A 21,962-nucleotide genomic window follows, 5' to 3' on the forward strand; every position below is an offset into this window, starting at 1 on the left:
CTGTCTACTGGCTCATTCTCCAGATGCGTACCATGGCCAGAACTGCGCTGATCTGAAGCCAGGAGCCAGGCGCGTCTTCAGCTCTCCCCCGTGGGTGCAGGGTCCTAAGGGCTTGGGCCATCCTGTTGCTTTCCCAGGCCATAAGGGAAGAGCTGGATGGGAAGTGAAGTAGCCAAGACATGAGCCGGTGCCCATATGGAATGCTGGCCCCATAAATTAATGGGTTTAGCCCGTTACACCCACTGGCCCCCAGATTTATAACTTCTAATAATCCATTTCATGTTCAGGTTTTTAGTTTCCACAATTTAGTTCATCATTATAGAGGGTAAATTTTGGCTAGCTTTTGTTGTAAAGAATGTGGTTTGAAATGTTTGTTCGGTTCCGGGGAGGACGGTTAGGGACTCTGGGTGCCTCACAGCCGTGGCGGAGTGGAGGAGCCTGGGCTGGGCTTCCAGACCCGCCCCGCAGCCTCCGCCTGTCCCCTGACAGCTTGTCCTGACTCCTGGAAAGGGCACTGCTGTGCTAGAAGGAGGAGGACTTGGAGTTCAGTCCTCTTTGAGCACATGGGATTCTGTGCCTCATTATTTTAAAAGATGACATAAGTCATTCTTTCTCTGGCTGGGCGTCAGATGCTTGTAGGTCACGACTTTGCAGGGATAAAGGCAGAAATGGCGTTTCGGACCGAATGACAAGCTGGGACTATATAAGGCGTTTCTTCATGCTGCACCTGGTGGCATTTGCTCTGTCCAAATTGTCTGTTTCCTCTAGGGACGTTGCCTTAGGAATAGTTCTGAGGATTGTTTTAATTAAAAATCCTGGTACGACACCAAAAACTGACAGTAGTGATTCAAATATATTTCACCGTCCTGAAAATAATAAGCCGATCATTCTTGCCTAGCTGCCAGCTCCTTCCGATAGGTAATTCACCTCCTGAGTTTTGTACTGAAGTATTTAGAACAACATTTCCGCATTTTAAACTGAATTTCGTGTGTTGTCTTGAAACCTGATTTCAACGGTAAGACAGGGCATCTATTTTGTAGAATTAGTCCCTTGGCTTCCAGATTTTTGTTAGCTTGATTGAAATACTCAGTGTGTGTTTATTTGTTAGCATCTTGTGTTGTATCTTTTCGTTTCTGTTATCTTTCCATATGAGAATTGTCCTGTGCAGAAATGAGTAGTATTCTTTGACAATTTTTGTAGCGCTTCTAGAACTGAATTCCTCTGTGACTCCAAGTGACTCTTACCTTACCGGAAAGCAATTAGTGATGTCAGTCCCGTTTATGAGTTTTATTGTTAGTCCATTAGGAAGCTGTGAAGTTTGAAAACATCGATCTTTCTTCAAGTGGCTGTATTGTTGTCTGTCTTATGTTAGATATTACATGGCCCTAAGACAGAGCTGAATTCTCACTTGGAGTGCAGTTTGTATTTTATATTTTTCTCAAAGTGTTATTTAAGTGAATTCTGTTTCTTCATAGCAGCAGAAAGGTTGTGAGCAAAGATAAAGGAAGAATATAGTTTTGAATATTTATATTTTTCTAAAGGAAGGAATATACTTAAGATTTGTTACTCAGGCTTAATTTACCCAGGTTTTAAAGGAATTTACTCAGATTTTATGTTAGCTTACAGAATTTGAGTTTGTTTCTAATATTTTGCAGTCATTGAAGATTTTGTCAGAAAAAGCAATAGTAAGCTGGATTTTTAGGATAAGAACCATTATTGATACACAAGCTCTTCTTTGATTTATAATGATCATGGTCCTGGAAAAAAATAACATTAAAAATACTGAAGTTGATCTTGGTAGAATCTATTTTTATTATAGTAGTTTCCAGAAAAGAGCCTTTTAATGGCCACAGTCATGCATACTGTATATAATTATAAATAATAATTTTGCCGCTTTGATGCTGCAGTACTGTGTTGTCTTGGACGCAGAGCAATTGATAAATTGTCTGTTCACTTCCTAGTGATGCAGTGGGGCAGTGCGGGGATCCTGCAAGGATGCAGGAAAGGGTAAATCAAGGCGAGGTTTAAGCCAACTTGGGAAGTGCCAAGAGAAGGATGGGGTTGTGGTGGGGTGGCTTTCAGGGTGGGCATCAGGAATACTAGGACAGAGGATGTGGGCTTCTGATGCGTGCACCTGAGGGGTCTTTTACCATGGTGTGTGAGGCAGCTGAGCCAGTGCCCAAACTGCCATTGCACTGTAGGTGGCAACTGCTGACCAACAATGTGCCATTAAAATGGAAAGGTAGTTCGTGGACTTGTCTCATGTTTGTGAGTTATTCCGTTACTGCAGCACAGGTTTGCAGATTTGAAAGGTGGAGTCATATTTTTGTTTTAGAGCCAAATTGAACCCTTCCCTGAGTCCTACCGTAAAGGGCTGTGTGCCTCATCAGTTTGGAGTATACAGAGGCAGTGGGGGGATCCTGTGCTGGCATGTGATTGGGAAGAGGAGGCAGGTGGTATGTAAAGCATAAATGTTTCATTCAATAGTGTACTATAAATCAGTTTAGCAAAGAACATAGAGCGTGCATGTAAGTCTTTCCTTGGAACATAGGAGGTAGTGTCTGTGACTTTAATTCAAGGGCGGCTTTTAAAGAAGGTCAGTTTGGAATTGTAGTTTGAGTTGGTCGATGAAAGGAAAATCCAGATAATACAAAAGGGCAGTTTGAACATGCCCAGTAGCTTGAATACGCAGAAGCTCAGGGAGTCACATAGTTGTAAAAGCATCAGCAATGGTGGAATGAGAGTTGTGGTTTACAAAGCTATGTAACGGAGTGGGAAGTCGGGGTGCTTGGTGACCCCAGTCTCCAGTCTTCCGGGAGGTTGAAAGAAATGTGAACACCTTTCGCTTTATCCCACCATGGCTCTGTCCGTTTGCAGTCGGTACTTTTCCTTGGTACCAAATATATCGACAGTTTAACAGGTAAAATTGTGCTATAGTCCTGTTAATAGTCATGTTTTAAATGAGAACTGGCAGCTTTAATGAGGATAAGTGGAGAAGTAAGACATTGAGCTAATCAGTTCTGAGAGATTGAAATATTGTTCTCATTCTGATTAGCATGACAAACATGAGAACTTGGATTTAAGAATCACAGCCTACTTTCTGCTCCCCGATGTTGTATAAGAATTGATGGCTCTGAGAACTTGGCCAGTTGGTTTGTTTTTGTTTCCCTCCAGTAATGAAAGGGGGTAATGCCTCTTAATTTATGTGGTAGGGACTGGAGACAAATTTGAATGTTTCATACTTCATGAAAATTGCTGTATGTGATTAGCAAGTTACACTTCTCAAAGAATGCAACTTTGTTGTAATAACCTTAGCATAGATGGAATATGATGTTTAAAAAAGTCACTCACCAGTGAATGTTACAGAAGAGTATGTTTATTGGACACTAACAGTGCACAGATATAAAGAAGTGACAAGTGGAGCTTTGGAAGTTGTAAATTAAGATAGCATTTCCCATCAGCTATTAGGGAAAGTGACAACAATGGAAATGTGGAATTGAACATGGGACAGTGGTTCCCGCTTCTGGAAATCAAAGCCAGATTCTGGAGAGCTGCTCGGAGTGGTCCGAGCCCCCATGACTGCGTGTACACCTGCCCCGGGACTCCCAGCAGATGGCTGCGGTCCGAGCAGAGCTCTGTCCAGACGGTTCTCAGCTACCTCACTGTGGCCACGTCCACCCCTCCGCCGCCCGTCATTCATTGTCGAAACTCCTTGTTTTATTCTGCGGGGAGCCTTCCTCCTGCTCCTGTCAGGTTTCAATATTCCAGATCTGTCCTGAAACCCTAGCATTGTTCAAGGGTGTGGGCTGTAAGGATTCATCCTTGCTTCTCTTGGGGCTAGAACATGACAGACATTTAACGAATGTCTGTTCGGGGTTGTATTTTGAACTTGTCCTTTTAGAAAGTCACTTAAAGTACGTTTCCCTTTTAGAAACGCTTCTTCAATAGTCTGCAATCCACTTAATGTCAAGATAATACAGAGAAGGGGGAGGGTAGAGCTCATGGGAGGCAGAATGTAGGGGGCGCTCAGGAGAAGCTGATGGTGGCTGTGCAGGGCAGCAGTGCAGAAGAGGAAGTGAGGTGATGTTGCCTGCTGTCAGTTGGCTAAGTTTGCATGGCATCGGTGGTGGGCGCAGAAGCAGTTGCATCAGCAGGAGGTGAGTTCTCACTGTGTGGAAGGGGCGCTGGCCTCTGTCTGCACACACTAGCACTTGGCTACTGTTTTCAAATGGAAGGCAAGTGCCAGCTGACATGTGTGCATTGGAAGTAGAAACAAGAAGGGAACTCCAGGAGCAAACAAGTTCCGCTTTCCTTCCGACTCAGATTCCTCAGAACAGCATTTCTGTGTTTCTGTTTCCCTGTCCAGAATGACTGTCCCTTGGCCACCCAGCATCTAGGGACCTACAGCCTTCTATGCTGCAAATGTGAATGCGCTCTGCTAAGAATAACAATGTAAAAATATCCTTCCAAAGAGAGGACAATGGGTGTTGGGCTAGGCCACCGGCAGGCTCTGCTGTGTGCACGCCCATGGCTTCCCTCCCCCTCCACATTAGCTTAGCCATACTCCTCGAGGCCTTACATCATCTCGAATTCCTAGTGGCCATACTTAAAGTTCAATCAAGTTCTGGTAGTCCCATGACACGTAGGTAAACATGTGCATTCAGGACAAAGAAATGCGGGGAGACACTTCAAAATAAGGTAAAAACAAAAATGCAACAAGCACAAATTTGGTATGGCCAGAGCTAATAATACTGAAGAGAACATTGAGGTTGTGCTTGATGTAAAAGGTATTCAGTTTAAGTTTGAATTAAGGAGATCAGTAGATTGAAGAAGTCAAGCGAAACAGTGGGGTGTATTAAATGTCTTCTCCGTGGACAATCCTTGTCGTGGCTTCCTGCTGGAAAGCTAACACAAGTTTTAGTGTTTAGAATAGTCTGCTCCCCTTCTCATCATGTTCTGAAGCGATGCTAAGTGAAGCTGTTCCCTAGAGAAGGAGTTGAATTGCTGTGCCAGGTTGGGAATTGGGTTGCTATAACTACAACATCACAGATGCGCTGTGTGTATGATTGCAAGCTTGTGTGGCCTTTGGAGGGCTGGTGTTGGTAGTGTCTTGAGGTAAGTAACCTTAGGGGGAAGGACCCTAATGTGTGAGTTTAGTCGATGCCGTATCTCAGGTCGTGTGATAATTAAGAATGATCTTGACTATCCATGAGTGTGTGATAACCCACTGTGAAAGTTCTCGCATAGGAGAAGTTCCTGCATGCAGGGATGGCTGAAGTTCTTTTGCAGAAATAGATCCTATGATATTTGACATGAGTTTTAAGATCTTTGGTGTGTGTCGATGAAATACTGTAGCATTGTTCTCAGGGAAGCTCACATTGTCTGTGTACTGCTGAGTGCAGAGGGACTCAGAACATGGTTTGTGCCGGAGTGAGCTGAGACTTCGGAGTTGGGGAGAAGGGCTGCGTCTGTTACTGCTGCCTATGTGTGATATATGCCGTAACATGGACCGCTAGCAAGTAAACTTGCTTTGAACTAAGCAGGTTGGTTTACCTGTAGGAGGGACACTGACAAAGTAAGGCTAAGGAGATTATAGATGTTGTTGAAAGGGGAATGGCTATATGGAATAAATTATACTCAGTCAAATTGGAATAGTTTTACTGAAATAAGCGTTTCTAATGATAGTTCAGGGAAAGTGCTTTATTTTCTGATGAATTGAGTTACAAATGTATTTTAAAGACAGTAAAATTCTGTTTGATAAAGTGATCTTATTGTCTGTTGTGTGCCCAGCGTAATGTTTTTTACCATACTGTAAATTGTTTAGAAAAATGGTAGTTGAAATAAGTAAGATGCAGTGATAACTCAGCTGCATAGACCCCTGCTCTTCCAGGCGAGGACTTCAGGAAATAGCTTGTGGCTCTTGAAACTGCCCACTTCATATGTGTTACCAATTTCAGTATCGAGCTATGAGTTTAGTATGATAATAATATATATTTTTTTAACTTTGACTAGCACATTTGTGGCCTTATAATAGTAATGTTCTTATTAGCTATAAAATAGAACTGGCTGTTATTAGTTATATAAATACTAAATGCCTTTTCTTAGTGACACTTTTCTCTAAGGTTTTGAGTGAGAGACCTCAACAGTTTTTTACTGACGCGTTGCCATGTTCATGATTTAAGCAGTGGAAGAGCACATCTCGGATGGGAGGCTGTATGCGACCCACAGGGTTAGGACAGACAGAAAGGTCTTCCATCCATTGGTACACTCCCCAAATGGCCGCAGTACAACGGCTAGAGATGAACTAATCGAAAATCTAGGGGCCAGTGCGGGTGCAGGGTCCCCAGGCTTTGGGCCGTTCGCTGCTTCTTGCCCAGGCCATAAGCAGGGGAGCTGAATTGGAACTGGAGCAGCTAGGGTACAGACCAGTGCCCATACGGGACGCTGGTGTTTGAAGGTGAATGATGAGCTGGTTGAACCATCATGCTGGCTCCCTCACACACTCTTAGAGGCACCTGCTTGTCACTGTTGATTGTTGAATTCTTGATGAATTCAAGTTTGGACTTGGGGCCAGCCTGAAATCTTCAAGATGACTTCACATACTGTTTTGAATATATATGATGTATTTGATCATATCGTAATCGTTTTAATTTGGTGCTTTTAAGGCATTGTTGTAGAAGCAGATCATTTGTAGATAACATGTTGGAGTACATTTTCCTGTCCGCCCAGCTCCTCTGTGGTCAGCTGTGCACGCTGCAGTGGAGAGGATTTCATAAAGAAACGCAGAGAAGGCACTTGTCTGCGTGTGTAAGAGATAAGCTCTTGCGGGCTAGCACTTGACACAGGCCCGGCCGCTGCTGTGTGTGCAGAAAGCAGTGTCATCAGCAGGCACCGCTTTGTGCCTCTGTGTGCTCGGATGGCAGCGCGTCCGTTTTGCTGAGCTGTTCCCCAGCAGTCACGAGGCCAGGGGCACCATGCAAGTGTGCTCGTCATACCCGTCGTTTGCCAAGTGAGCTTGTGGCAAGGAGACACTGCTCACTCTCCTCTTCCTCAGGACAGCTGAGGTAAGAGCCAACTTTTGTTTTGGAGGGAAAAGCAGGAGCCAGTAGCAACCTGTTTCAACTTTCCCCACACGGTTTTGATTTAAATTTCTGCTTGCCTTTCCATGACCATAGTCCCTTCAGCCAGGTATGTGATCCACTGTTCCCCTTGGCGGCAAGCAGCTAGATCACGGTACATCCTGCATTCAAAGAACAGAACTGCATTGCGAACACATCTGAGCATTTGACCTTGAAGACTGCTAGGAGGGCGGGCTTTGCAGACTTCCCCACTTGCTCTTGACTTAACGTGAGATTTGATAATGAATGCATAGGCATCGATAGAGAGTGTCTGTGAGGCAGCCACTGAGGTCATGAGGCTGGTATGCGGAAGGAGTGCCCATGCAACATGCGTCACACATAACAGCCGCCAGGAGAGGCTGGGTCAGCGAAGCAGGAAATTGGCCGGCAGAAGGAATGTTGGCTCCCTGCTCAAGCCCTGTGGACTCGCTGGGAGCGAACACCCGGGGAGATGGGGCGTGCGGAGCGCTGCAGAGAGAGGAGCTCCCCTAGAAGGTGGCAGCGCCACCACTGCTGCCACGGGTGCTGCCACGGCTGTTGAAGACAGTGCAGGTTCGGTGTTTGTTTTAAAGGAATGAGAATGTTCGTCATGTGACTGTCAGATGCCTAATACTTCTCATGTAGTGAGAGAGACCACGGACTACCGAGGAGGGTGGACTGCAGCTGTCGACCTTGGCTGGTTGTTTGCCATTTGTGCTGTGTTTTTATAAGCAGATGTGTGGAAGGGTCAGACGAGCCTGTTAGCAGGTGCCTGTAGCGATGATTAGACCATGTGGAAAAGGAGCCGTGAAAACAACCTTAGAGATGCTGAAGCGTGTTTGTGTGTGTGGTTTTCCAGATGCTTCGTGAAATACGAGCCAGGCCAAGCTCGTTCTCTACGAGCTGTTTGTCACTTCACGTGTACTTGTATTTATATGTGAAGTTGACGTGTGTCGCTGTGTTCCACATAGCTGGGACTTCTCGGGGAAGGTGGGAGTAGCCTAGTTAGTGGAGGCACAGTATTTTAAAAAGTTTAAGTGTAGTTTTATAGCAAGTCTTAAGAATCTGCTTTACTTTCCACTTCTATTAAAATTCATTCCTGTGTATTCTGATTTTTGAGAATAGGATTGGTGGCCCCAGCAGTTACTTGTTTATTAGTTCCGCACCAGCCCCCCACCCCGACTTAATTGCCACTCGGATGTCTAAAGGCAGTGTTATGTTCATTTGTGAGATGGGGAGTGTACTGCCTAAACGATTAAATTGATTTTCGCTTAGGAGCGTCCATCCAGCTAGTTAACTCGGAACTTTTTCAAGTAGAAGCATTAAGATTTTGTAAGCACTTGCCATTGTCGCTTATAAGTGAAGGTGTGGGGACATTGAACTCTGAGAGTGTCCCACTTTTAACCGTTTTGCAAGTCAGGACTGTCCACCAATATAATGTGCTTCTGCTGCATGAATCGGCTCGCATTCCAGTCCTGACACATTGCATCCCACTGGGCAGCTGTGACGCACAGCAGGAATGTGGAGGCCCACTCAGAGGGCCAGCCCGAGGGACACTGACACAAGAGCCTTCTGTGTTGGCAAGTGCCTTCCGTGGAAAAGCCACCGTGGTGGGAAGTGCTCTGGACTTCACTTGGTTGGAGAGTATAGTCAGGGAAAGGAGGCGCTAGTCCTGCAGAAGGCATGCCACCCTGTCCCCTGGTCCCGTCCGAGGTCATTTACCAAGCTAGGGGAGACACCTTGGCACTCTGGTTGTGAGTCTTCTGTGGGAAAGAGAGTTAGGCAGATGGCTCAACTTTTTTTTTTTTTTTAATTGTATACAATTGGGAAACAATAGTACATTTTAAAATTTATTTTTGGTTATGCCATTTATGCCTGTGAAAATGGTTAACTTTTATTTCAGTATTAAGAACTGAATTACTAGTTTTTGTGCTCTTTACAAAAACTTGAGCAAGAGCTTCGTTTAAGGCAGGTGAGGATCTGGGTGGCTGTCTGTTTCTGGAGCAGCCATACTGTGGGTTGTATACCGTTCTGGTTAACTTCAATCACTTGTTGGTGGGCTTGCATTTTATTTTATTTGTGATATGGCAGAGAACCCATAGATTGGCCGGAAGTAAGCCTGCCTTACTGTCAGTTGTTCCCTCGTAGTTGTTTAATTGAAGATTATAAGGATAGTTTAAAATTACCTTGAGGTTAAACTGTTGAAAGCCAATCTGTACAGTGTGTTTATACAGAGCAATTCAGAAGGGTTTAAAAATAGCTTGTAGTGGTGAAGTTTTCAGACTCCAGAGCCGGGAGACTTTCACTACTCTTCCAACGTGCGTCACCCCGCTCCCCGCCACCCCCAGCCCCTGCCTTGTCTGACTCGGAACCCTGTCGGAGGCTACTGTCTGCCCCAGAATGGACTTGTTAGCAAAAATTACTGAATTAAAAAGTCGTTAGATTCTGTCCAAATCTTACTGAATACTGTCTACATCTTTGTTGGCTTTTGAAAGATGGCTGTTGATCCAAGAGTACAGAACTATTTCAGTTTCAAATGCAGTTTCAACACACGCAGAAAAATAGTAAGACTGGGTGACTTCTGAAAATGTATTGCTTCTAAGTTTAAAAAGTATCATGAAAAAATGCTGCTTTGTGTCTTTCAAAATCGAATAGCCCAGCAGTTTGAAGTTATCTTTTATCTGTGTGTCGTTTTAGGGAAGTGAGTACCCTGTTACTTGAAGTCCTGGTACTAGCTGCCTCAAGAGACTTGGTCCTGATAGATTTGACTTGAAATCTTTGGTTATTGCAGGGTAACCCTAAAGCTCTTGATGGTCATTTGTAATTTTGCTGAATTCAGATTGCTTTCTGATCAGCCTTTTTCCATCCTATCAGCTGGTGAGTGACCCCAGCCATTGAGAACTGAGCTCTTGATGAGGCTCAGTCATCCGTTGTTACTGTGTCACAGCTGTTTGCGTACTTATCTTTAGGATATAAATTGCTTAAGCATAGAGACTCGATGTTAGTATCTTATGAGATCTTTATTGATTACAGAGTTATGTTGCTAGCATTGATGCTGTGTTGTATACCCATTGAGCATTTGGCAGAGGGGCTGGCAGCAAAGTGGTCCGTAAGGCTGAACCCAAGTTGCCTAGATTTGGGCGTTCCGCTGGATTTGGCCTCTTCACTGATGTGCCAGTTGCTTCTCCACATCCTGTGAACTGTTTGAAGCTGCTTTGTATGTTACACAGTTTACAAACCCACACGGACACACACATGCGCAGGAAGAGAACTTTTAAGTTCTCAAGGCCAAGGATGAACAAATTAGGTTAGTTCTGGGTGAGTGAAAAACCTGGCTAGAATCAACTTTTCAGCACTCTGATTTAAAGTATTTATTTACCTTTTATCTACTTTTACCCAGAGTCTTCATCACATCGTTGCCAAATTACCCAAGAGATTGGTTTTCTAATTATCAGTGGCATAATTCAGTCATCAAAATAACTACTTTGCCCTTAAGGTTTGTTGTTTGTTCAAAGTAGAATTCCTACTTGTTCTTATTCTCAATTTTTTTTTTCTTAAGTATAAATCTACTTGATAGTTTGTTGTTATTGTCATTTTTTTTTTGGTTTTACATGTCATTTTGACCATTCTTAAATGTACCAGTACGTGCAGATGTGTCATGAATTATATTCACAGTGTTTGGACACAACGGAAGTACCACTAGCTTCTAAAATATCTTCCTGTGTCTGTGAATTTTCCTATTCTGGATATTTGATGTAAGTAGAATCCTGGTCTTCCTACTGAATGGCTTATTGGCCTTGTCGTAGTGTTGTAAGAGCTCAGTCATATTGTATCTTATATCTGAGTTTTTGTCCTTCTCATGACTGTATAATATTTTTAAAACACAATCTTTTAAAAGATTTATTTATTTGAAAGGCAGCATTTCAGAGAGAGGGAGGAGCAAGGGAGAGTAGGAGGGACAGGGAGAGAAAGATATCTTGAATCCATTGGTTCACTTTCCAGTGACAAAACCAGCTGGCCTGGACCTGGTAGAAGGCTCTTGTGCATCTTTCACCTGCTGGTTCACTCCCTAAATACCTGCCACTCCTCTTCCCCAGCAACACCAGCCCCCATCATTGCCTTATAAACAGAAACAAACTAAAAAGCCTTGAAGAAGAGAATCCATTGCCAAATCTAAGGCTTGGATATTTGCTTCTCATTTTCCTAGAAGTTTTATAATTTGGATTTGTATATTTAAGTTCTTGATCTATTTTGGCTTCATTCTTTACCATGTGGAATCGTCTGCTGACCAAACTTAACATCTCTTAGAAATCCGCAGCTCTTAGAATATGGTTTTATTTCTGCTTCGACTTGGTCTTTTGGCATCTGTAGCTTTGTAGTAAGTTTTGAAATTGAAGTGCTGAGTTCTCTTTCTCCCTAGGTGGATTTAGCTTTAAGGCTTCTTGAAATTCCATATGAATTTCAGGACCGGTTCTTCAAAGTCCTGCTGAGATTTTGATGGGGATTGTGTTAAGAACACAGATCACTGTACATTGCCTAATACAATATTCAGTAATAAAGAATGCGCGTGATCGGACCAGCGGTCCCCAGCAGTGGATCTTTGGAGCAGAGCACAGCCACCCACCTTTGAAACATTGCTTCCTTGTCTCTGGTTTTTCTTAAAACCTGCAAAGGTGACAGATGTCTTTTTTTTTTTTTTTAAAGATCTATTTTTATTACAAAGGCAGATTTATAGAGGAGAGACAGTGAAAAATTTTTCTGGTTATAGATTGACTCCTGAAGTGGCCACAAAGGCCAGAACTGAGCAGATCCGGAACCAGGAGCTTCCTCCAGGTCTCCCACGCGGGTGCAGGGTCCCAAGGCTTTGGGTCGTCCTCAACTACTTTCCCAGGCCATAGGCAGGGAGCTGGAAGGGAACATGAGTTTTTTTTTTCTTCTATGTACTGCATAGTTTTTGCAGTTTTAGTGCAGTTCACTCCCCAGTACTCTTGTGGGAATTAAAAGAAAAAATAGCATATTTGGGAGTGCAAGCTCTTTATGTCCAAAGTGATGGTTTTAGTACCACCTGAATGTGCGACTTCTTACTCATGGATTTCTGTTGAGCCAGTGACTAATTGGTAAGAGAATTTGGAGGCTAAATTCTGATTCAGGAGCCGATAGCAGTAGTTATGTGAGCTTTAACACCTTTTGTTGCTAAAATTGGTGAAAATTCTAAGATATTTCAGTTTTTTCCCTCGGGTATCGTGTGAATATTGTTGCATGTATCACAAACTTTTTAACTAGGAAAGCAAATTAAAAAAAAAAAAAAAGAATAACCATTTGCTTGTTTATGTTTTAAACTTACCCAGGTCTTTAACTCAACAAAAATAGGGTCAGATTTAGAATCCCACAAATTATGAATTTTGAAATTTTAATGTTTTAACTTAGTAATTAGTCTTAAACATACACTGTTTTAATCCACTCATCTAGTAGGATTAAATGGACAATGATAATTTGAAAGTTCCACAAATTTTCTAACACATAGACATTATTTCTTAATTTGAAATGTATCATTAAATTGTAAAGATTCTTTGGAAAAAAAAACTAAATTAAAACCAGATTGCAAAAGAAATTTCTGTGTATGATGAATAGTTAGCGAATTTTTGTGGTGAAATACAAAAAATATCTTAAAATTTGGTTTATTCTACTTATATTAGAGCTTAAGTGACTAAGAAGTTTTGTTTTTTTTTTTTTTTTTTAATAATTTACTTGGCAACATGTCTTACCCTTTAGGAAAGTCCTCATACAAATCTGTGTGTCTGAATGCATTTATTGAGATTTACTGATTTTATCTTGAAAATCAGAAGGAGAAAGAGAGCCTCCATTCACGGCCTCGCTTCCCAAATGGCCGCAATAGCCAGAGCTGAACTAGGCCTCAGCGTGGAGCCTCTTCCGGTCTCCCATGGGAGTGCAGGGGCACCCGCCTTTTCTACTTTGCCAGGCCATCACCAGGCAGCTAGAACAGGATGTAAAGCAGCTGGGACTTGAGCTGGTACCCATTTGGGATGCTGGTACTGCAGGTGGAGGATTGGCCGGGAAAGGTCACCGCACCAGCTCCACATCTTGTTCTTGATTGAATTAAAATAGACCCCCACTCCCCGTGCAGGGGAAGAAATAAAGTGATGGCCTAGTGCCATCTGATAACCTTTGTATTAGAAAATGAAGCTCGTTATCAGAAATGTGTTCAGTGTGGTGTGTTGGAGATCGCCACTGCTGTCCTAGGACTCTTTCCATCAGAGCCCGTGAATTGTGTGTGCCATCGTGAGATAGGAAAGGAAGAAGACCTCGCAAAGGAATCCCTCAAATTGTCCAGTTGGGTGAACTGCTCAGTAAGGCAGTTCTTTGACTATTTTCACATTTTTCCCCCCTAAAAGATAGACTTGCTAAAAATGAATACTTCAAATGTTAACGTGGACTGATAGAAAATGAGGATTTTTGGAGTAGTGAATGAGCAAGGGATGGCATTGTAAGAGTGGTTAAAGATGACCTAGCTTCCCCAGAATTCCCGGTCCTGACTGCGTGTGTGTGTCAGAAACAGCAGATATCCCGTGTTAGGGCTGTGAGGGTGGGCGCGTGCTGCCCACAGGACAGAGGTGCTGTGTTGGAGTTCAGGCACAAGGTGTTCAAGAAAAGTGGTGTTTTGTTCTTTTTCTCTTTTTAGGGGGTGGATGTGTATGTATGCATGTCTCTAAGTCATTTTAGAGTTAAGGAAAAACAGTATCTTAAAGAATTTATAGGATAATAAAAATCTAGAAAAGCAGGTATACCTTCTGAAAGAAAGGTTTGAGCAATTTAAAGAACTTATGTGCCTCTTGTACTACCTGGAGATTCCAGATTATTTTGGGACCAGGGCCGTGGTAGGCTGAGCCTGCTCTTGGGCACTGGAGCCCCTCTGGACACTGTCCCAGGTGCTCTACCTCTGAACCAGCTGTTCCTGCACCTGGCCTAGGAAAGCAATGGACAGTGGCTCAGGTCCTTGGGTTCTGAACCCACGTGGCAGAACTGAAGGAAGCTTCTGATTCCTGATCATCTCAGTTCTGGCTGCTGTGGCCACATGGAGAGCGAACCAGTAGATTCAAGATTTTTCTGTAACCCTGCGTTTCAAACAAAAGTTACCATCTTAATTATCTTCTCTGAGAGAGACCTCTGCTGGTTCGCCAGGTGCCTGCAACCTGGGGCGGATGGGGGGGCTGGTAGCAGGAACTCAAATGCATGAGTCTGCAACATCACCTGGTGTCTGCGAGGGTGCAGAAAGCGAGGCCCAAAGAGGAAGTAGCCAGTCTCCCGGCGGGCACTGTGCGTGGGACCTGGGTGTCCTCGGTGGCCCCCTGGCCTCTGCTCTGCCGTGACCTCTGAACGTTTTCTTAGTTGGCCATTGAGAGACTTTCTGCCCCTCTTGGGGTTTTTCATAAACTTCCCCTTAGTGGGAATGACCGAAAACAGCCCGACATAATGCACATTCATGCTAACCATTCACGTAGCGCTTACATGATTAACTTGAAAAATTATGCTGGAATTTTCCAAAAAGTGAAAACCCAACCGAAACTGAAGAGTGTGAATGCTCCCCTGTCGCTGGGTGTCCCCGGTCACTGGGTGTCCCCTGTCGCTGGGTGTCATTCGTGGCCGACGCGGCTCCTCCCCGGGCTGTGCCTAGGGCAGTTGGGTTCAGTTTTTGCGTATCTGGAGGGTTGGCTTCACTTCTCAGTTCATGTTTCTCTAGCTCCTGCGATTGTCCTCACTGGATGTTTGCTTTGCTCCCTTCCAGCTTTGGCAAGCGTTCTGCGGGGAGCTTTAGGCGTGGCTGCGAGTGCATTGTTCTAGAGCCTTCTGAGATGATTGTGGTAAGAATATTTCTGTGGGGATTGTTTGTTTTCCTAAGACATTTTGTAAAGTAAACCCATTTGCACAAGCTGCTTATCACAAGGCATTGTATTTTTAAAACATTAAGATACATATCTCATAACTTCAGTGAATTTGAACTTGTAATTTTACTGCTGCGGTTATTTACAGGATTCAGTTAAAGGTAAAATTCAGGGGGGCAAGAGCTGCAAGTTTGAACGTTCAGCTTTTTCATTCAATCTATGTTAATGGCGTAATTGAAATTTGGGGAGAAGTCTTTATATTCTAGGTTCTAACAGGTTAATCTAACAGATTAACCCCCTCTGTTAATTGGAGTGAGCTACTTTTGTGAATCTTAGTGAGCTGTATTCAGGGACCAGTTAGCAGAAGAAAATCATCCAACTTCTTGTAAACAATTGAAAGACGCTTGGGGGACTGCTACACCGATTATTAAACATTATATTGACATCTTTACATCTCTTTCTTACATAGTAAACATTCTGTGAAAATAGATATTAACAACTTTATTGAATCTCAAAAAAAAACCCTGTCATATTTGCTCCTTAGGAAAATTAGAGTAGGATAACAGGTACTTTTAAAACAATCAGTCAAAAAAAAAAGTTGTAATCAGATCAGGTTGGAAGGGTGCGCTCAGCACAGACACTCAGCTGGCATATTCTTATGGTCCCATCCAGCACTCTGTTAGGCAGAGGAAACCTTTATTTTTAAATTCCCAAATGCTTGCCTCAGTCAGGGTCTTGTCCCACCCAGGCCAGGGGCCCCAAACTCCTCTGGGTACCCCCACGGAGTAGTGAGGGCCGTTTCCTTCTGCAGGAAGCCCGTTAGGAAGCAGAACCGAAACTTGAAGGGTTCACTGCCACACTGGATGTTGGTGTCCTGGCAGGGACTTGATTGCCGGGCCGATACCTGCCTCTGACGAAAGGTTCTTATGTATGTTTAGACAAGTGCTTGCTTGTCTTTTTTTTTTTTTAAGCCTCAGGGTTTTTCCATAGAGTGTAGAATGGAAATCTCATCAGAGATGAGAAGTTCCTTGTCAAAACTATTGAAAACTTTTGCTGAAATTTCACCAAATTTACCAGTATGTGAGAAAGTGGCTCAGAGGTTAGATCAAGATTGAGGACTGGGAGAAGTGTAGGGGGTGCAGGAGACTGCGAATCCATTCTGAATCTTTCTTGATCTTATTTGTTATTGCCAGTTTTGAAGTTCTGTGAAGAATTTTTAAAAATTCCTTGTTCTTAGATTTTATCGTTTTATTTGCGGGAGAGAGTGTTTTATAAAACACCTTGAGTGTTTTATGCTTGCCAGTATTACACACATTACTTTGCTTTCTCTGTGAGCAGTCTTGAAACCAAACATGCTTTCAAAGTTTCTGACATATGAAATTATTCTTGTACAAGATGGTAAAAAACTACTTGTGAAAACTGAAGCCACAGGAGGAAAGCAGGAGAGCCCCTGAGGCCGTGTGCCCGAGTGGTTCGGTGGGCCGGTTGGGGCCTCCTGGGCTCCTGGGCGTGCTTGGGTTATGACCGTGTAGGAGGTGCTCTGGTTGCATGTGATAATACATCCTGTGAGATCTTTCATTAATGAGCCAGTGCAAAGACTACCGGAAATACCCTTCCCTTTGAAATGGCAGGAAATTCAAGAGTTAGCCATGATGTCCTATGTGGGACCGAAAATGCCTCTTCGTACATGAAGTTGGTCAAAAGCGTCTAGACCCAGGGAAGCTGGAGCTCACTGGAAGCTTCTCTGGTTTGTCTGCAGATTGCTTTGCAAAATGAGGGCAAATAGCTATCGTGGGTTTTTTCGTTTAGTACCAGTATGGTAGACTGTGCCTGGGGAAATGAAGTTTCCTCTTGGGCTTTATTTCAGGTGGACTATATGGATGAAAATGAAGAGTATTTTCAACGCCAAGCTTCCCACAGACAATCTCGAAGGCGATTTAGAAAAATCAACCAGAAAGGCGAACGGCAAACAATTATCGACACGGTGGATCCTTACCCTGTGGGCAAACCCCCTTTGCCAAGAGGCTACCACACGGTAAGTATTCGGAGTGCTTTTGAAGTTTTTTGGTGCAGTTTTGTGGGAAAACGTTGAACTTACATACTTTTGCTGAATAATTCGTTTCTATGGCAGCCTTTATCATTGGAAGATTTTGCGCAAAACATGCAATACATGCAGTTGAGTCAGATGCTAAGAGACATCCTTTAGCTCACTTACTGCTTACGGTTTTCTTGGAAGATCTGCTTCGCGAGTAGCGTTATATGCCTATATTTGGTGTAATTTAAGTCACCTTGATCTGAAGCATCGGGCAACGTTTGTGCATTTCATCTCTGCCCCTAAATGACTGGTGCTTTACTCATTTTTTAGTGTCGAAAGTAGATCTGCAAGAATTCCATGTTTCCCATACAGCTGTGAGATTAGCTGAGATTTTAAAATTCCATCAAGTGAGATAATAATTTGAAATTGCTCTTCAAAGTCTCAATGTGAAGATGTCCCGAAATATCTCTAATAGGTTCAGTATTCTTAAATGTTATAATGCTTGCCATTTATTTGAATAATTTGACAAATAAGCTGCTTTTTATATTTGAGGAAACCACGGAGCAGGGGGGTGCTTTGTCTCAGACCTACTAAGAAGGGTCAGTTTAGAGCCTGATTTTTTCCTTACTGCTTTGTTCAACGTAGCTTCAATTCTTGAATGTAGCATAGTAAGTTGAAGGAGTTTGTACAGGTAGCCCTGTTAAATGAGCAGCTATTATGCTTTAAATTAATTGTAAAATTAAAACTGTAAGAAGGAAAGGCAGGTAACTGTTTGGCACTTGTTTATTTCTTGTCTTCAAATTGGTGCCGACAGCAAATGCGTAGGAACCTGCATGCAGCCTCGGTGTTTAGTTACTTTAAATAATATGTTTTATCCCCGCACTTCATAGATTCCGTTTCTGAAAACCCTTTGTTTTTAAACATTTAATGTGGCTTTGACCACCAGCAACCCGCCCACTCCTCTGACTCCCCGTGCGCTATTTTAATTTAGCATGAATTTCATAGTTGAATCATTTCATTGAACTCATTTAGAAGGGTTGCTTTTTGCTCATCACAAAGGCAGCTTTGTCTGTTGGGGAAACTTGCTATTTAAAAAAAAAAATCATAAAAGGTTTTTTGTTACCAATGTTCATGAAGAAGGTAACATTTTTAGTCCTGATGCAGACTCAAGGAAGAAGGAAATATGTATTAAAAATGGTTGTGACTGTTGAGAGTACAACCCCGATGATGATTTGGCTTGGCATTCTTTTTGCTTTGTGTTTCCAAGGTGATTTCTAAACTGAAACAGCAGGAGAGTGGACCACGTCAAATTTAGTCTTTGATTGATTGGTCTAATTTAAAGTTGAATGAAGGGGTTCAGCGAGTTCAGAGAATGGAATTGAAAAGATCGGAGATTGTTTTGGTGCAGAAAGTTTTGAGGTTCATACGCACAGGTGCCTTCAGAAAGCTCGTGGCAAGTGTGAGTGACGAGAACACGAGGCATGCAGTTCAAAAGGTTTTTGGCACCAAAATGAGCTTAACTCTGAAGTCGGCTTTCTGTGCAACGTTTACCATACCATCGTGTGGCACACCTCAGCTAGTGTCAGTTCTTAACTTTCTCCCACCTTGCTCGGTTTTATGGAACTCCTCATTCAGCTTTTCAGCATCATTCCTCTTCTTCATTGTTGTTAAGAAAAATATTTATTGCTGCAGTTTTTGGCTTAGGATATCTTACCTGGCCAATAGACATTTTTAGGGAAAAAAAAATCAAATGGGATGTAAAATTCAACTTTATTACTAATGGGCATTGTACTATAGTTTACTGATATGTGACATGTTGATATTAATTTTACTAAACGAGTTAAGATTGGCAGCAACCTGGACAAAGTTAAAAATGCTAGATCGTTTTTGTATGTCAGAGATGTGCTTACATTTTAATTACTGTTTTGCCTACATATGTAATTGTAATATTGGAAAACAGCAAAATTGCTACTGTTTAATATGTTCAAGCCATATTTTCCTAGTCTTAGTGGAAATATTTCTCCTAGAAATTGGTTAACTGTGAAGAAAAAACAAATTGAAAGGAATTGCATGAGTATACGTAATGAGTGATTTTAATTGGTTGCAAGTGCATGGCTAAAGCTCGTTGTGCAGTAGACACACAGCCAGTTCTAGATGGTCATTCGTAACCTAATTTGAACGTGATCTTCATTCGGGCCGTATAATATAGCATGTCTGATCACCTTTTCCTTTCCTCTTTTATGGCACTCATTTCATTTTGGCTCAAAGGAATGCACTAAATCTCAGGTATTGTAATCTGTGTGGTCTCCTACACTAACCTAAGTTTATTTGTGAATTTGCATTGTGACTAATGAGTTTATAATATTGATGTTATTCGCTTGGTCTTGTCATTTTGTATTTCGTCCTGATTGAGTGAAAGCTTTGAGAACTTGGGTACTGTGGAAGGGCACGTGGTGGCCTAGGCTGCAGTGTTGGTTCGGAGCTGGTGACGGCCTTCCGTCTTGTTGGGAGAGAGAATACAAGTGAAAGCTTCTTGATTTTGAAGTATGAATGCATTCACTGTTGTGTACTAACCTGCTTTGCAAATGAAGACACAATGAGATTTGATTGCTCTTCGTGTGAGAGCTTATGGTAAATTCATCAGAAATTTGCATGACGCAGATGAGTGCTTTAAATTTCTAGAAAATCAATGTGAAAGTATTGGGAAAATTCAGTAAAAGTTTTAATCAGATCGAAAAAGGACTTAGTCAAAAAGGAAAACAGTTTCAAGTCTGTATTTTCTTACTGGCATGTCATTTTAACCGGATTTCATGCTTTTTTATTCTGCATTTTAACCTAGAGACCTATAACAACATCTTTGCTCATTTCTTTCATGCCAGTAAATAACCAGCCTGTAACATTTGGTGTTCCTCTTTAGATATTGTGGATCAAATTTGGGATTAGCAATGGACTTTGGAGTTAAGAAAGACAAATTCATTATGTCTGGAAATCAATTCGTTAGCCAGGAGTGGTTTTTTTGTTTATTTGTTTTGGTTTTATAATTATCAACTTAAAAGATTGAATAATTCAATGTACATTGTATAGAGTCTGTCATGTATTATCTTTGGCAAGTGTGGTGACTTTTCCTAAAAGCATGATAAAGGCTCAGCAGTTATATGTAAGAGAATATACATTAATTTGCCATGGCGGCTTGCTTGCTATATTGCTTTTAATCACATTGGTGATTATTAAAAGGATGTAATGAATCTAAAGCTTTTTAACTATTTTTTAAAGTTTATGATGTATGAATTGTATTGCAGTCTTAATCATATCAGTGTTTTCAACTTTTTATGGAAAGAAGATACTTTAAAATAGATGTACTTCATATTTTAAAAGAGATAGATATGTAATCATATTTTTACATGAAATACACTCATCTAATTCTCACTTAAAATTAAATGTTCTGTGTCTTAAGTTTGTACACTGTTAAAATTAGGCACGTTGTAAAGGTTATAAACATTTATAATTTCCTTCAAAAACATGAAGTCCATATAGAGTTTTCAGACTTTTTTCCCAGAGAAGTATGTGATGTTTGCAGGGAGAACACACATCTGGAAATACAGTGAGAAGGGGAGATTGGAGATGGTTATTAGCATCTTTTACTGTTTTGGACGGTTGAGGTTGTGTGTACGACAAAAGATGAGATGTGGGCATCCGGTTCCAGTCTTGGAATGAACAGGTTATGGAAGCGTTAGCGGTTAAGGTCTCGACGGAGGCTGCAAGAGTGGGAGTCGATGGAGGCTGCAAGAGTGGGGGTCAGCTGGGTATTGGATAGGCAGTGGTTTCCTTTTCTCCAGCTTATGGTGGAGTGGGGCAGAAAAAAAAAACTATGCTTAATGTGTGACTTTAGGGCATCTCTGTGTACATGGACATTTCTGTGAAGTTTATGTGACAAGGAAAGTCTGGGTTCTAGAGCAAGAATGGAGAGAGGCTGTAGGGACCGAGGAGACCTTTTCAAATGGGACTTAGAAAAAGACTTTTGAAAAACTATTTATTTACTTGTTTCTGTTTGAATGGCAGAGTTACAGAAAACGAAGGAATGAGAGAGAGAGAGCGAGCTTCCATCTCTCTCCTCTTTCACTCCTGAAATGGCCCCAATGACTAGAGCTGGACTGGTCTGAAACTGGGAGCCACGAGTTGCCTCCAGGTTACACAGATGGGTGCAGAGACACAGCTTGGAGCATCCTCTGCTGCTTTCCCAGGTACACTAGCGGGGAGCTGGACCTTGATTGGAGCAGCCAGGACTGGAGCTGGCAGCCATATGGGATGCCTGTGCTACGGAGTATTAGTATGCGGTGCCCCTTGAAAGCCCTAGGGAGTGGACATCTTAGCCCTTAGCTCATACCAGTGTTAAAGGAAACTGGTACATAGTTCTGCTCATCTCTCTTAATGGAAGAAATAGCTCTTCCTTCTGCCCAGCGTGGAAAGAAACAAAAAATATACAGAGAGCTAATGGACTGAATACTGACAAAACTCGTCCAATCCCATGGAAGTTATATGGATGAACTGACATTTCAGAATTTCCAGCTTTCCTAAGCTAGTTGTGAAATTAAAGTGCTGTCCGTGCTGTGGTGTACATGTTGTCTCTTCACACCAGTCCTGCTTGCCCAGAAAGATAGGACTCTGCTGTATGCAAGTTTGAATTGGGAGGCATTGACTACGATAAAATGCAACACATTTATAAAGGTTCAAGCCACACAAAATTTTTGAGATAATGAAAACCCTTTGGTTATGTAAAATAATACCTTACGTTTGTTTTATTAGCAACCCTTTTCTGCAACATGAATATGTACCGCAGAACGCCATTTAATAACTGTGTATTAAATTTTTCAGGAGATCAGGTTTGAAATTCTTGGTAGGGATATAAAAAATGGGATATGTTACATAATA

The 21,962-nt window shown here is 42.2% G+C and overlaps 1 protein-coding gene across 8 annotated transcripts in view; it reads left to right on the forward strand.

The window, feature by feature from the left end:
- Window positions 1-21,962, forward strand: part of RAPGEF2 (Rap guanine nucleotide exchange factor 2) — a 157,310-nt gene that overhangs the window by 71,379 nt on the left and 63,969 nt on the right. For 6 of the 8 annotated variants that reach the window (XM_040971341.1, XM_040971343.1, XM_040971338.1 and 3 more), the window contains exons 5-7: window positions 14,902-14,977; window positions 16,866-17,033; window positions 19,302-19,319. In XM_040971341.1, coding sequence (XP_040827275.1) covers window positions 14,902-14,977; window positions 16,866-17,033; window positions 19,302-19,319 — 262 coding nt within the window. The remainder of the gene's footprint in view (window positions 1-14,901; window positions 14,978-16,865; window positions 17,034-19,301; window positions 19,320-21,962) is intronic. The other 2 variants (XM_040971339.1, XM_040971344.1) reach the window with 1 other exon arrangement.

Source organism: Ochotona curzoniae, unplaced genomic scaffold, assembly GCF_017591425.1.
Source record: "Ochotona curzoniae isolate NIBS_2020 unplaced genomic scaffold, NIBS_Ocur_1.0 contig_21, whole genome shotgun sequence".
NCBI classification, from domain to species: Eukaryota; Metazoa; Chordata; class Mammalia; order Lagomorpha; family Ochotonidae; genus Ochotona; species Ochotona curzoniae.